The 12,014-nt window shown below is 44.5% G+C and overlaps 2 protein-coding genes across 3 annotated transcripts in view; one reads left to right on the top strand and one right to left on the bottom strand.

The window, feature by feature from the left end:
• LOC144487108 (mediator of RNA polymerase II transcription subunit 12-like protein) overlaps positions 1-12,014 on the top strand; it is a 596,823-nt gene that overhangs the window by 282,989 nt on the left and 301,820 nt on the right.
• On the bottom strand, positions 3,452-11,390 carry LOC144482968 (P2Y purinoceptor 14-like). Of its 2 annotated transcripts, none has more exons than XM_078201804.1 (2): positions 8,055-8,259; positions 3,452-5,253 (listed from the first exon to the last, which is right to left on the bottom strand). In XM_078201804.1, exon 2 carries the CDS (start codon positions 5,236-5,238, stop codon positions 4,117-4,119), a length of 1,122 nt encoding a protein of 373 aa, XP_078057930.1. In that variant the 5' UTR covers positions 5,239-5,253; positions 8,055-8,259; the 3' UTR covers positions 3,452-4,116. The 2 variants fall into 2 exon arrangements, with proteins under 2 accessions (XP_078057930.1, XP_078057926.1); XM_078201800.1 differs by lacking the exon at positions 8,055-8,259 and adding an exon at positions 11,169-11,390 and having other exon boundaries at positions 3,627-5,253.

The following is a 12,014-nucleotide window of genomic DNA, read 5'->3' as shown; positions in this document are numbered from 1 at the left end:
ATCTTGACAGAAGCCAGAGGGTGGTTATAGAGGGTTGTTTTTCAAACTGGAGGCCTGTGACCAGCGGTGTGCCTCAGGGATTAGTGCTGGGTCCACTGTTATTTGTCATTTATATTAATGATTTGGATGAGAATATAGGAGGCATGTTTTCAGATGACACTAAGATTGGTGGCATAGTGGACAGTGAAGAAAGTTATCTCCAATTGCAACGGGATCTTGATCAATTGGGCCAGTGGGCTGACGAATGGCAGATGGAGTTTAATTTAGACAAATGCGAGGTGATGCATTTTGGTAGATTGAACCAGGGCAGGACTTACTCAGTTAATGGTAGGGCGTTGGGAAGTGTTACAGAACAAAGAGATCTAGGGGTACATGTTCATAGCTCCTTGAAAGTGGAGTCACAGGTGGACAGAGTGGTGAAGAAGGCATTCAGCATGCTTGGTTTCATCGGTTAGAATATTGAATACAGGAGTTGGAATGTCTTGTTGAAGTTGTACAAGACATTGGTACGGCTGCACTTGGAATACTGTGTGCAATTCTGGTCACCCTACTACAGAAAGGATATTATTAAACTAGGAAGAGTGCAGAAAGATTTATCAGGATGCGACCAGGACTTGATGGATTGAGTTATAAGCAGGGGCTGGATAGACTGGGACTTTTTTCTCTGGAGCGTAGGAGGCTGAGGGGTGATCTTATAGAGGTCTATAAAATAATGAGGGGCATAGATCAGCTAGATAGTCAATATATTTTCCCAATGGTAGGGGAGTCTAAAACTAGAGGGCATAGGTTTAAGGTGAGAGGGGAGAGATACAAAAGTGTCCAGAGGGGCAATTTTTTGACACAGAGAGTGGTGAGTGTCTGGAACAAGCTGCCAGAGGTAGTAGTAGAGGCGGGTACAATTTTGTCTTTTAAAAAGCATTTAGATAGTTACCTAAGTACGATGGGTGTAGAGGGATATGGGCCAAATGCGGGCAACTGGGATTAGTTTAGGGTTTTTAAAAGAAAAAAGGCGGCATGGATAAGTTGGGCCGAAGGGCCTGTTTCCATGCTGTAAACCTCTTTGACTCTATGAATTAGGGATGGGCAACAAATGCTGTCTCTGCCACACCCACATGCCATGATTGACAGATATGGTGGCAATCCCCCTCATGAATTAACTTTTATTTACGTTTAATTCGAATCTCTAAGTACAGCATTGAAACAACATGTTAGCATCAGCATGAAAAAGTTAAAACATTTTAATAAAGTTTCTCGGACATTTTAGCATTTTAATGATGTTTGAATACATTTCTCCTGAGTCTCACTAGACTGAGATTCCAGGGAGTCCTGAAGCTGCCTAGTGCTCTACTGCTTGTGAGCCGAGAAGCTAGGGAGGAGATGGACTGTTGAACACAGAAGACATCATTCTACAGTTTGCCGCTGTCTAGCAGCTGGAGCCCATTATTGCAATTCAGAACAAGTGTCCCAGCTGACTGTTCTTGCACTGCTCCCATTCCTGGCCCAGGATTAGTAAACCTTCCATGAGATCAGTGAACTCAGCATAGTCTCCGGATTCATCCTGTGATCGTTTTGACTTGCACAGTCCTTGCGCAACACCAGTTTACCCAATCAAGCAACAGGGAAGTTGCACTTCTGCACTTTGCTTTTTTACTTGCTGCAGAGTTTATTTCTGGATTATTTCTGTATAGTGTGTTGATGTTTTACTTTCAATCACAAAATTGAAACCCCTACTCACTCGGCGTCCACTATTTTCATGACTCTTCAGCAACTGTGCTCTTGATAAAGGATGCACTAGATGAAGTACAGAAGGGTGTCAAAGTAAGAGGTGAGTTAGTGAGGATAGTGAGATTTGCAGATGCTAAGGTCCAAGTGGCAAGCACAGCAGAGCATCTGCAGATACTGATGGATGAAAGCTCATGGAATGACAACTAATGTAAAAAAAAGACAAAAGTTATGGAAATTGGAATAAATAATAGCCAGGATTTTCCGGCCCCATCATGTTGGGGTCTGCTGCGGCCCAGCCAAAAGTCCATTGGCTTACCGCAGGACTGGGTGATCCCAGGGGTGGGCAGGGCTGGAAAATCCCACCCCGTGGTGGAAAAGCAGAGGTCAAGATAAACGATTAACAGCTGGAACATGTTTCACAACTGAAGTATGTGGGCAACATGTTGTCAGAAGATTGCTTCTCGGCCCTTGGTTAAGATCAAGCATCGTCAGATCAAGCCCAAGATGAGGTGCAATGCCCTATCTTGTCAGCTTGGATCCTGTTTGTCTCTCTTGTGGGGACCGTGAATTGGGTTCAATTTGAATTTGGTTTTTGCAGAAAGCAAGGAGATGGATTTGGATCTGCCTGGTCCGCTCTGAGCATTGGCTTTGTGACTTTAAGAATGGGGTAAAAACGTTTTCAGGAAAATGTTTACTGTCAGAAATAAATAAGTAGAACAGCAATAGCAAAGAATGCATTCCCGAACAAAGGATTGCACAGCGTAAGAATGAATAGAGATCTTAATTGCTCTGTTACATACAAGGCTGAAACGCAGACTGTGAACAATAACTGGAAAGTTGCGGAAGATTAAGTCTATTTATTTGTGTCACAAGTAGGCTTACATTAACACTGCAATGAAGTTACTGTGAAAATCCCCTAGTCGCCACACTCCGGCGCCTGTTCGGGTACACTGAGGGAGAATTTAGCGTGGCCAATGCACCCTAACCAGCACGTCTTTCAGACTGGGAGGAAACCGGAGCACCCGGAGGAAACCCACACAGAAACAGGGAGAATGTGCAAACTCCGCACAGAGAGTGACCCCAAGCTGGGAATCGAACCCAGGTCTCTGGCGCTGCGAGGCAGCAATGCTAACCACTATGCTACCGTGCTGCCAGTACCGGAGAAGGATGGCACAGTTCATTTGGAGCATACACAGGAACAATGGAGAAATCCTCAGGGTGTCGGAGGAGGTAAAGTGACAGAAAAATGGATATCTAGAAGCGAAGGTAATAATGGTGGATTGACATTATTCTAAGGCTCGAGAACTTGCTGATTTCAGGGGTAGAAGGAAAATTAGAGGAATGTGAACCAAGGGGGAGAAAGAGAATGATGATGTTAGACAACTTGAAAATGGAAATGGGAAACTCCTGCAGGCAACCAAAGAGGAAGGTGCAAGACGGCATTGCATGGAAAAGCGAACAGAGAACCTGCTCTTGGGCAAATCACTACCACTGATCTGGATTCTTCAGTTAGTGGCCAAAGGACGCCAATTGCCATTCATTACACTTACAGCTGCCCACAGATAGTGAATGGGATCTTAATGCAACAGCTTTGGATAATAACCAGTCCACCATTTTTGACACTGCATTGCCCACGGGGGATCTGGCAGAGTTGGGAAAGCAACAACGCTTCAAGTGTGCGATTCAAGAACTCTTACTGAGATGCTCAGAATCCAAACAAACCAGTGTGAGTTAGAATATTTAATTCAATGTAAAATCATTTACATGAAATGAGATAAATAAGCGCATCACAGAAAGGGAAATCGTTTGGGCACGTGCACATGGGAGGCTGTTCAATTTTCTGTCCAGATCGACGTAGCCCTCCCTTCGTTTTGTAACAAGCAGAAGGTTAGGAAGGAGTGGTCTGCAAAGTGTGACTACTGAATAAAACAAAATGGAAAATGATAATGTCTTAATATCAGTGAAGGAACTATAAACAGAAGATGTTGGAAATAACCAGCTGTTCCTAAGTGTTTCAATATAGGCCAGGGATTCTCGCTATTGAAGAATCCGTACGAGAATTATTAATCAGCTATGTGATCCACTGCTTCCATCGGATCATTAGATGTCGATGAATGTTCTCTCAGCTTACCCCAGCTTTCGAGGATGTCGGCAATCATAGGGTGGCCCACATAAGCAGTATGTTTTTTCACCGTAGATGGTGATTACATTCCGGTTGTACTGCAGAAAGGGTTAATGGGCAAACGCATGTTATTGAATCTTGCTGGAAAATTAACCGTGTGTTAATGGTGCACACCGTCATTTATGTGCAAATTCAGGGACTAAGAGTGAGAATGAAAATTGCAAGTTTCTCAAACTTTCTTGCTGATTTGTGTCACTCAGACACTCGATTCACAAGTGGCTGGGTAGGGTTTCGATGGAACCAGTCCTGCTGTCTCTCCAATATGGAGCAGTCAAGGGTTTTACAAGGCAATTATAGTCAAATCTTAATGATTCAGGGAGCTGGCAGGAACTAGGAGGTGATTGGTTTGTTAGAGCTGGATGGTTAAGTACACTCATTTGACAGCGTCCCACTTGAGACATTTCTATGTTGAGGTCTTGTTTTAGTCGCATCTTTTTAAACAGCAGCTTGGAGAATGATTTGCAGAGAAGGAAGTAGATGATTGGATCAAGGCAAACATTAAGTGCACACAGAAGCTGTGTGACCTCCTTTGCATAATACAGCGTGAACGATGTGCAATTTTTCTCAGCACGGTTCTTATCATATAGAGGTCTGATAATGTGATAGGGCACAAAGCAGACGACAAAGACACCCATGATGCTGAATATGTTGCGATTCGCTTTCTTTCTCACATTGCTGGAGTCCTTTTGGAATTTTTGATCAGACCAATATATTTTTTTTAAGATAGCTGAATAAGACACCATGAGGAGGACAAAAGTGATCCAGAAAATAACTTGGCATTTTATGACTATAAGTTTGTGCCAATTCTTTCCCATCTGGCTTTTCAACAGAAAACACTGTGCTGCAGTTTCGTTTGTGGGGGTCTTGTTTGTCAAAATTATGTTCGGCAGAGCAAAGCCCATCATGACGACCCAGCAACCCGCACTGATGACCTTGGCAAAGGCGACCCTTTGCACCATGAGGTTTTTCCTGGGCCGCACTACCTTCAGATACCTGTCGAAACTGATCAGGCCCAGGAACATTATGCTGAGGGACATGTTGCTGTAGAATAGCACCATAGTGTAACGACACACAAATGCTTTCAGCTGCCAGGGTCCAAGTCCCACATCGGCCAGGATTTTAAAGGGTAGCGTGAGTACCATCACAACGTCAGTGGTGACAATGTTCTTGAGGTAAACCACGAAGCTGGACTGATTTGGAATGTGACAGAAGATCCAGGCAGTCAGTGTGTTCAGCAGTAAGCCTCCAATAAAAACAACCAAATACAAAACTGGAAAGACCACCTTTGTCACTGCGGTGTTCCAAGTGTCTGTGCAGTTGCTCATGTTCATTTCCGTTATTTTATTCTGAAAAAGAACATTTATTATTGTTTAGATCAAGCATTTTAGAAATAATATTTGAAGGGAAATTGGAATAGTTTGGATTCTCCTCATTACATCTAGTCAGACAGGGAGGTTAGGAATCAAAATCCCATTTGGATCAAGAAGCCTGCCTGATTTGATGTTGATCCCAACCCCCATTCTCTTCATATCCCTCACTGCTCTCTCTCTCCAGAAACACACCAATTCCATTATGTGGATGCCTGTTACCAATTTATGATAGAAGTCTGCCTTCTGTTTCCTGCAGAGTGTCAAACAGTCAGTTGCATGCTGCAATTGTTGAATGATGGAATGCAATGGCTCTGCCCAGCTTAAATCTCATGTCACCTATTGAGCATCATCTTTTCACCTTGAAACATGGTTATTCTTTTTTTCTATGGATTGTACTTCCAGAGCCTTGAATCAGCTACTTTATAAAAATGAACACTAGATTAATTTGTGGTGCCGTTTTCCATCTGGTAAAAGAGGGATTGGTAAAAGTGTTTTGGAAGGTGTAGGAGGGAATAAACGAACTGAGTCTTCCAAAACCATGTAAAACTTCAACAAAATGGCTTTATTCAACGTGCATGAGAGAGAGTGGAACTCGTGGCTATAACTACAGCTTTGCTTCTGAGCTGAGCGTTGGTTCTTACAGATTCTTATACCCCTTTCTTTACATTACAAAGCATTACATTTACATCAGGTCATCATTTTGTTGCTTTGAATTGGTTATAGTTCTGTTTTTGATTACATTATATGGTTCCATTGTCTTGTGTGCTTTAGCTTTAATCATTTGCTGGACATCTCCTGTCTACCTGTTTACAATATCAAAGCGTTGTGTTTGTCAAACTGATTTCAATGGGGTGTTAATTGTCCCATCTCCTGGATACTTGATTACGTTTTCAGAGGCCTAGTGGTTCTGCTAGACCTTTTGGAGCCTTGAAAATGATATCAATTCCCATATGGTTGTTGTAACTTTGGAGCAATCTCACCTGGGGTATGACTGTTTTAGTGCAGTCTGAGATGCAGTTATTTGTATTTTATCCTGTGTGTCTGCAGTGAGTGTGGATGTTACAATGCTGTCTGTTTAACCCTTTCCATACATTCCTCTCCTGCTGCAGTCCACACTCTCTGGATTTTGCCCTATTACAGAAGACATTTTACTAGATGTGTGCCTTTGGACTCTTTTAGTGCTGGAAGGCGGCACGGTGACACAGTGGTTAGCGCTGTTGCCTCATAGCGCCAGGGACCCGGGTTCAGTTCTGGCCTTGGGTCACTGTCTGTGTGGAGTTTGCACATTCTTCCTGTGTCTGTGTGGGTTTCCTCCAATTTCCTCCCACAGTCCAAAGATGTGCAGGTTAGGTGGATTGGCCATGATAAATTGCCCCTTTGTATCTGGGGGATTAATAGGGTAAATATGTGGGGTTACAGGGATAGGTCCTCGATGGGATTGTTGGTGCAGGCCCGATGGGCTGAATGGCCTTCTCCTACACTGTAGGAATTCTATAGAAAAATAAAGTCTAGCCTTTAAGTAACATGTTTGACCTCGGGGTTTACAGGCAATGGAGTTGCTTCCTTTTGAAGTGAAGTTGTTGTAGATGTTTACACATTCATATTGTAGTTTGTTGGGAGCTGTTCAGTCTTTTCAGCATTGTACATTTCGGAGAATGAATCCTGGTGTTTCTGAGCAGTTGATAAATGTGCAAGGCAGTTGGACGCGTCAAAAATATTGGGAGTGCAAAGTAAAGCCCATCAAAGATTTTTGGGTATCTCGTAAAGTAACTGCCTCAGAAAATGACATTTTCCGCAGCCAGAGCACTGACTCATAGACCTCTGTTGAATAATGTTCATAGAATCATAGAATTCTACAGTGCAGAAGGAGGCCATTCGGCCCATCGAGTCTGCACTGACCACAATCCCACCTAGGCCCTATCCACATAACCCCATGCATTTACTCTAGCTAGTCCCCTTGACACTAAGGGGTGATTTAACATGGCCAATCCATCTAACCCGCACATCTTTGGACTGCGGAGATGCTAGATTGTTAGTGTTAAATTGTAGGGACTTCAATTGGAAATAGTTATTGTTTGAAAAAGGAGAAACCTGTATATGTAGAGCAAGCGCCAGAGTTACTGCTACAGCAATGCGAGTTAAATATTGGATCTATTTAATTGGGCACCTGCAAAGCAATGCACCATTATTATGGGATCCTGCTGTGTACAAATGCTGACCGATATAATAACCAATACTCTTCCAGTGTAACCATTGTCTATTAAGCCCTTTGAGAAGTTTCAGGTGTGTGGTTGGTGGCACAGTGGTTAGCACTGCTGCCTCACAGCGCCAGGAACCCTGGTTCAATTCCGGCCTTGGGTCACTGTCTGTGTGGAATCTGCACATTCTCCCCATGTCTGTGTAGGTTTTCTCCAGGTGGTCTGGTTTCCTCCCACACTCCAAAGAGTGCAGGTTAGGTGGAATGGCCATGCTAAATTGCCCCTTAGTGATATAAGATGAGTAGATTAGGGGTGAATAAGTGAGGCTACGGGGAGAGGGCCTGGGTGGGATGCTCTGTCGGCAAGTCAGTGAATACTTGATGGGGCTGAATAGCCTGCACTGGAGGGATTCTATGATTCAATGACATAAGTACAAGATTTTGTCTTTGAACAGCAAGGGAAACCTTGTTACTCCAAGGGGTCTGAAATCATTACAGTTGTCCCTCAGGTAGCAGGGAAGTTTTTTCATTGCCATCATCTCCATTTCCTAAGTCAAATTGAAAGTAGTTTTTTGAATACCTGGGTTCACCGAACACGTTCTGACCCTGGAGTTTCCACTCTGACATTGCTGTGCTTCCCCCAGCTGGTTCTTAGCCTTGGTTCGGATTTGGTGCTGCACTTCTATAATCCGGTAAGAAGTCCAGGTTAAAGTCCAACAGGTTTATTTGGTAGCACAAGCCACTAGCTTTCGGAGCGCTGCCCCTTCATTAGGTGAGTGGGAGTTCTGTTCACAAACAGGGCATATAAAGACACAAACTCAATTTACAAAATAATGGTTGGAATGCGAGTCTTTACAGATAATCCAGTCTGTGTCTTTATATATTCTGTGTCTTTTGTGTCTTTTGTGTGAGTTTGTGTCTTTGTATGCCCTGTTTGTGGACAGAACTCCTACTCACCTGATGAAGGGGCAGCGCTCCGAAGGCTAATGGCTTGTGCTACCAAATAAACCTGTTGGACTTTAACCCGGTGTTGTGAGACTTCTTACTGTGTTTACCCCAGTCCAATGCCGGCATCTCCACATCATCTTCTAGAATCCTACAGAGGGCGCTGCCTTCTCGTCATTGAACTCGCTCGCAAACCCCAGTTTGCTCAGGTTATTGTGAAAATTGTTTTATATGTTAACCGCTTGTTTAATCCTCATGTGCAGGTCCTGTAGCAAAAATATGTCCCCCCTGAAAACCCACTGAAGCATACATAAACCCGAGATGTTGCCTGGTATGGAGGGCATTAGCCATGAGGAGAGGTTGGAGAAACTTGGTTTGTTCTCACTGGAACGACAGAGGTTGAGGGGCGACCCGATAGAAGTCTACAAGATTATGAGAGGCATGGACAGAGTGGATAGTCAGAAGCTTTTTCCCAGGGTGGAAGAATGAATTACTAGGGGGCATAGGTTTAAGGTGCGAGGGGCAAGGTTTAAGGAGATGTATGAGGCAGGTTTTTTACACAGAGGGTGGTGGGTGCCTGGAACTCGCTGCCGGGGGAGGTAGTGGAAGCAGATATGATAGTGACTTTTAAGGGGTGTCTTGACAAATACATGAATAGGATGGGAATGGAGGGATATGGTTCCCGGGAGGTTATGGGGTTTTAGTTGAGTCGGGCAGCATGGTCGGTGCAGGCTTGGAGGGCCGAAGGGCCTGTTCCTGTGCTGTAATTTTCTTTGTTCTTTTCGTTCAGAGATTCTGAAAATCTGAAGATGTCAGATATATTTCATCTGCAGAAATACCCAAGGCTAACTTTTAAAATATAAATAAATGTCAAAACTATGAAAAAAGTAATGTTGCAACTCGACTGGTGATGATAAGAACAGGCAAGTGTGTGATAATTCTTTTTCAGTGCCTCCACGCTCGCTCAAGAAAGCCTGCAGCTGATAATTCAGCAGACAGACTCTGGGGAATGGGATGTGTCCTTTACTGGCATTCCAACTCACTGCAACCTTGTGTTGCTAGTTTCCTCCCATCAATTTTCTCCCTGCACTTCTTGCAAAATATCTTATCCCACGGTGGCTCAGCGGTTAGCACTGCTGCCTCACAGCGCCAGGGACCCAGGTTCAATTCCGACCTTGGGTGATTGTGTGGAGTTTGTATGTTATCCCCGTGTTTGCGTGGGTTTCCTCCGGGTGCTCCGGTTTCCTCCCACAATCCAAAGATGTGCGAGTTAGGATGGATTGGCCTTGCTAAACTGCCCCTTAGTGTTGGGGGCGGCGGGGTGGGGGGGGTGGGGGGTGGGAGGTGGTGCTAGCAAGGTAAAAGCCTTAGGTTACAGGGATGGGGCTTAGGTGGGATTGTTGTCAGTGCAGATGGACCGAATGGCTTCCTTCTGCAATGCAGGGATTCTGTGATTCTATAAATCTCAGGTCAGGGCGGCACGGTAGCACAGTGGTTAGCACTGCTGCTTCACAGCTCCAGGGTCCCGGGTTCGATTCCCAGCTCGGGCCACTGTCTGTGTGGAGTTTGCACATTCTCCTCGTGTCTGCGCGGGTTTCCTCCGGGTGCTCCGGTTCCCTCCCACAGTCCAAAGATGTGCGGGTTAGGTTGATTGGCCAGGTTAAAAATTGCCCCTTAGAATCCTAAGATGCGTAGGGTAGAGGGATTAGCGGGTAAATATGTGGGGGTAGGGCCTGGGTGGGATTGTGGTCGGTGCAGACTCGATGGGCCGAATGGCCTCCTTCTGCACTGTAGGTGATTTCTATGATAACCTTGTCCCAGTATCCCTGGTTCTCTCCTCACTCGTAGTCATGATGTGGAGATGCCGGCGTTGGACTGGGGAGAACACAGTAAGAAGTCTCACAACACCAGGTTAAAGTCCAACATGTTGGACTTTAACCTGGTGTTGTGAGACTTCTTACTGTGTTCTCCCCTCACTCCCCAGCCCTTGCCTCTCCTCTGAGAGCTCAGGGATTTCCGGCTAGTAATGGAATCCGTAGCTCACAGCGGCTGGAGTAATTCACGCAGCCTGCGTGTTGAACCTTTACTTCACTGGCGTTTTGCAGCTCAGTTTCTCACCTCTGTATCTAGGAGAGCCACGGCAGGCCAGTATTTGCGAAAGGCTTTTAAAATGCCCTTTGAAATGTGCCTGTCCACCCTACGCATCAAATATCAAAATAAGAGTTAAATGTCAAAACCCCACATCTTTCTTCATGTTAAGAGTTCAGCTGCACTTGTCTACTTATGCTTTGTCTGCTCTTAGACTGAAACTGCAGTTCGGTCGCCAGCTCATTTTTGTGTTAGTTTATTGTGCACAACTTCTTCCGAGGGTACAATTTTGCTACTAGCTCTTCAAATCGCACAAGGGTATTATTTAGTGCCCTTGCCGCATAGAGTATCAGAACATGGAACTCCCTTGTCACTGCCATTCAATCCTTCAAAACGATTTCTAACCATGCTGTCGGGGGTTGCGGTGAAGAATTCTACTCTTCAGTATTAAGTCTCAATCTATAAATAACTCATTCTTTCAAATGTTGACTGGTTTCTGTAATTTCAGCAAGTTGTGTCAATACTATATTCACTAATTTCTTTCTCCTGCTCCTCAACTCGTTCTTATCATGATACAAAAATCAACTCCCTTGCTTTCTCAACTTAGACGTGGAGGGGGGAAATGAAACCAAGATGAAAATGAGAACTTACTCCGGATTACCTGCAGATCTTGGTGTTTTCAGTAAACCTTGACAGATGATGACCCCTTTGACAATTTTCCCAACATCCAGTTCAAACACCAGGTGATTCCAAAGCTGCTGAAGTTGAAGCTTAAATAAAAGGAAGAAAGGTAGGTACAGAACTCAGATCCATGGCATAGCTTTGCTGGTTCGTGGAGTAACTAGAAAAGTGTAGGCAGATGGTAGATGACAACTCTCTATTGAACTGATGTGTTGATTTGGTTTGTTGTTCCTCAGATGTGACACTTTTCAGGAAGTTGCAGCTTCCTTTATTTGACAACGCCTAGTCATTGGCCATTTGTGCTCAATGTCCCCTTTGCCAACTTTTTCAGATAAGATTAAAGGACAGGTGTTGAGGATGGAGCCGGTGCGAATATGGAATTTCCAAGGAGCTGCTCATTAAATTTTTGTGGGGTCCTTTTCCATGTGGATGGAAAGGAGAGTTGCCTTAATTTCTATTTGTGCAACCTTCCCTTGTGGCTGATCGCAGATACAAAGGTCAAGGAGCGGGCTGCATCTTTCACAGCCTGCATTGTGAAATACCTTTGCAGACTAATCACAGTGCAGGAACTGTGACAGTCTCTACACAGGAAACTTGTACAGTGTGATAATAACCAGAAATGTTGTCACCAATGATATTGTCTGAAGGATAGGTATTGGCCAAGACATTGGGGATAAGTCCTGTACCCTTTTCCAATACAAAAAGGGTCTAAGAGGGTCGGGGGAGGGTCTTGGTTTAGCAACTATAGCCTATTCCTTAAGACGGCACCTCTGACAGTGCAGCAGTCAGTACCGGTATGAGAATGTCTCAGCTGCCTGGGAATTCG

Source organism: Mustelus asterias, chromosome 3 (genome assembly GCF_964213995.1).
Source record: "Mustelus asterias chromosome 3, sMusAst1.hap1.1, whole genome shotgun sequence".
Classification (NCBI taxonomy): domain Eukaryota; kingdom Metazoa; phylum Chordata; class Chondrichthyes; order Carcharhiniformes; family Triakidae; genus Mustelus; species Mustelus asterias.
The sequence above is the reverse complement of the archived record's forward strand: the minus strand, read 5'-3'. Positions and strand labels throughout refer to the sequence as shown.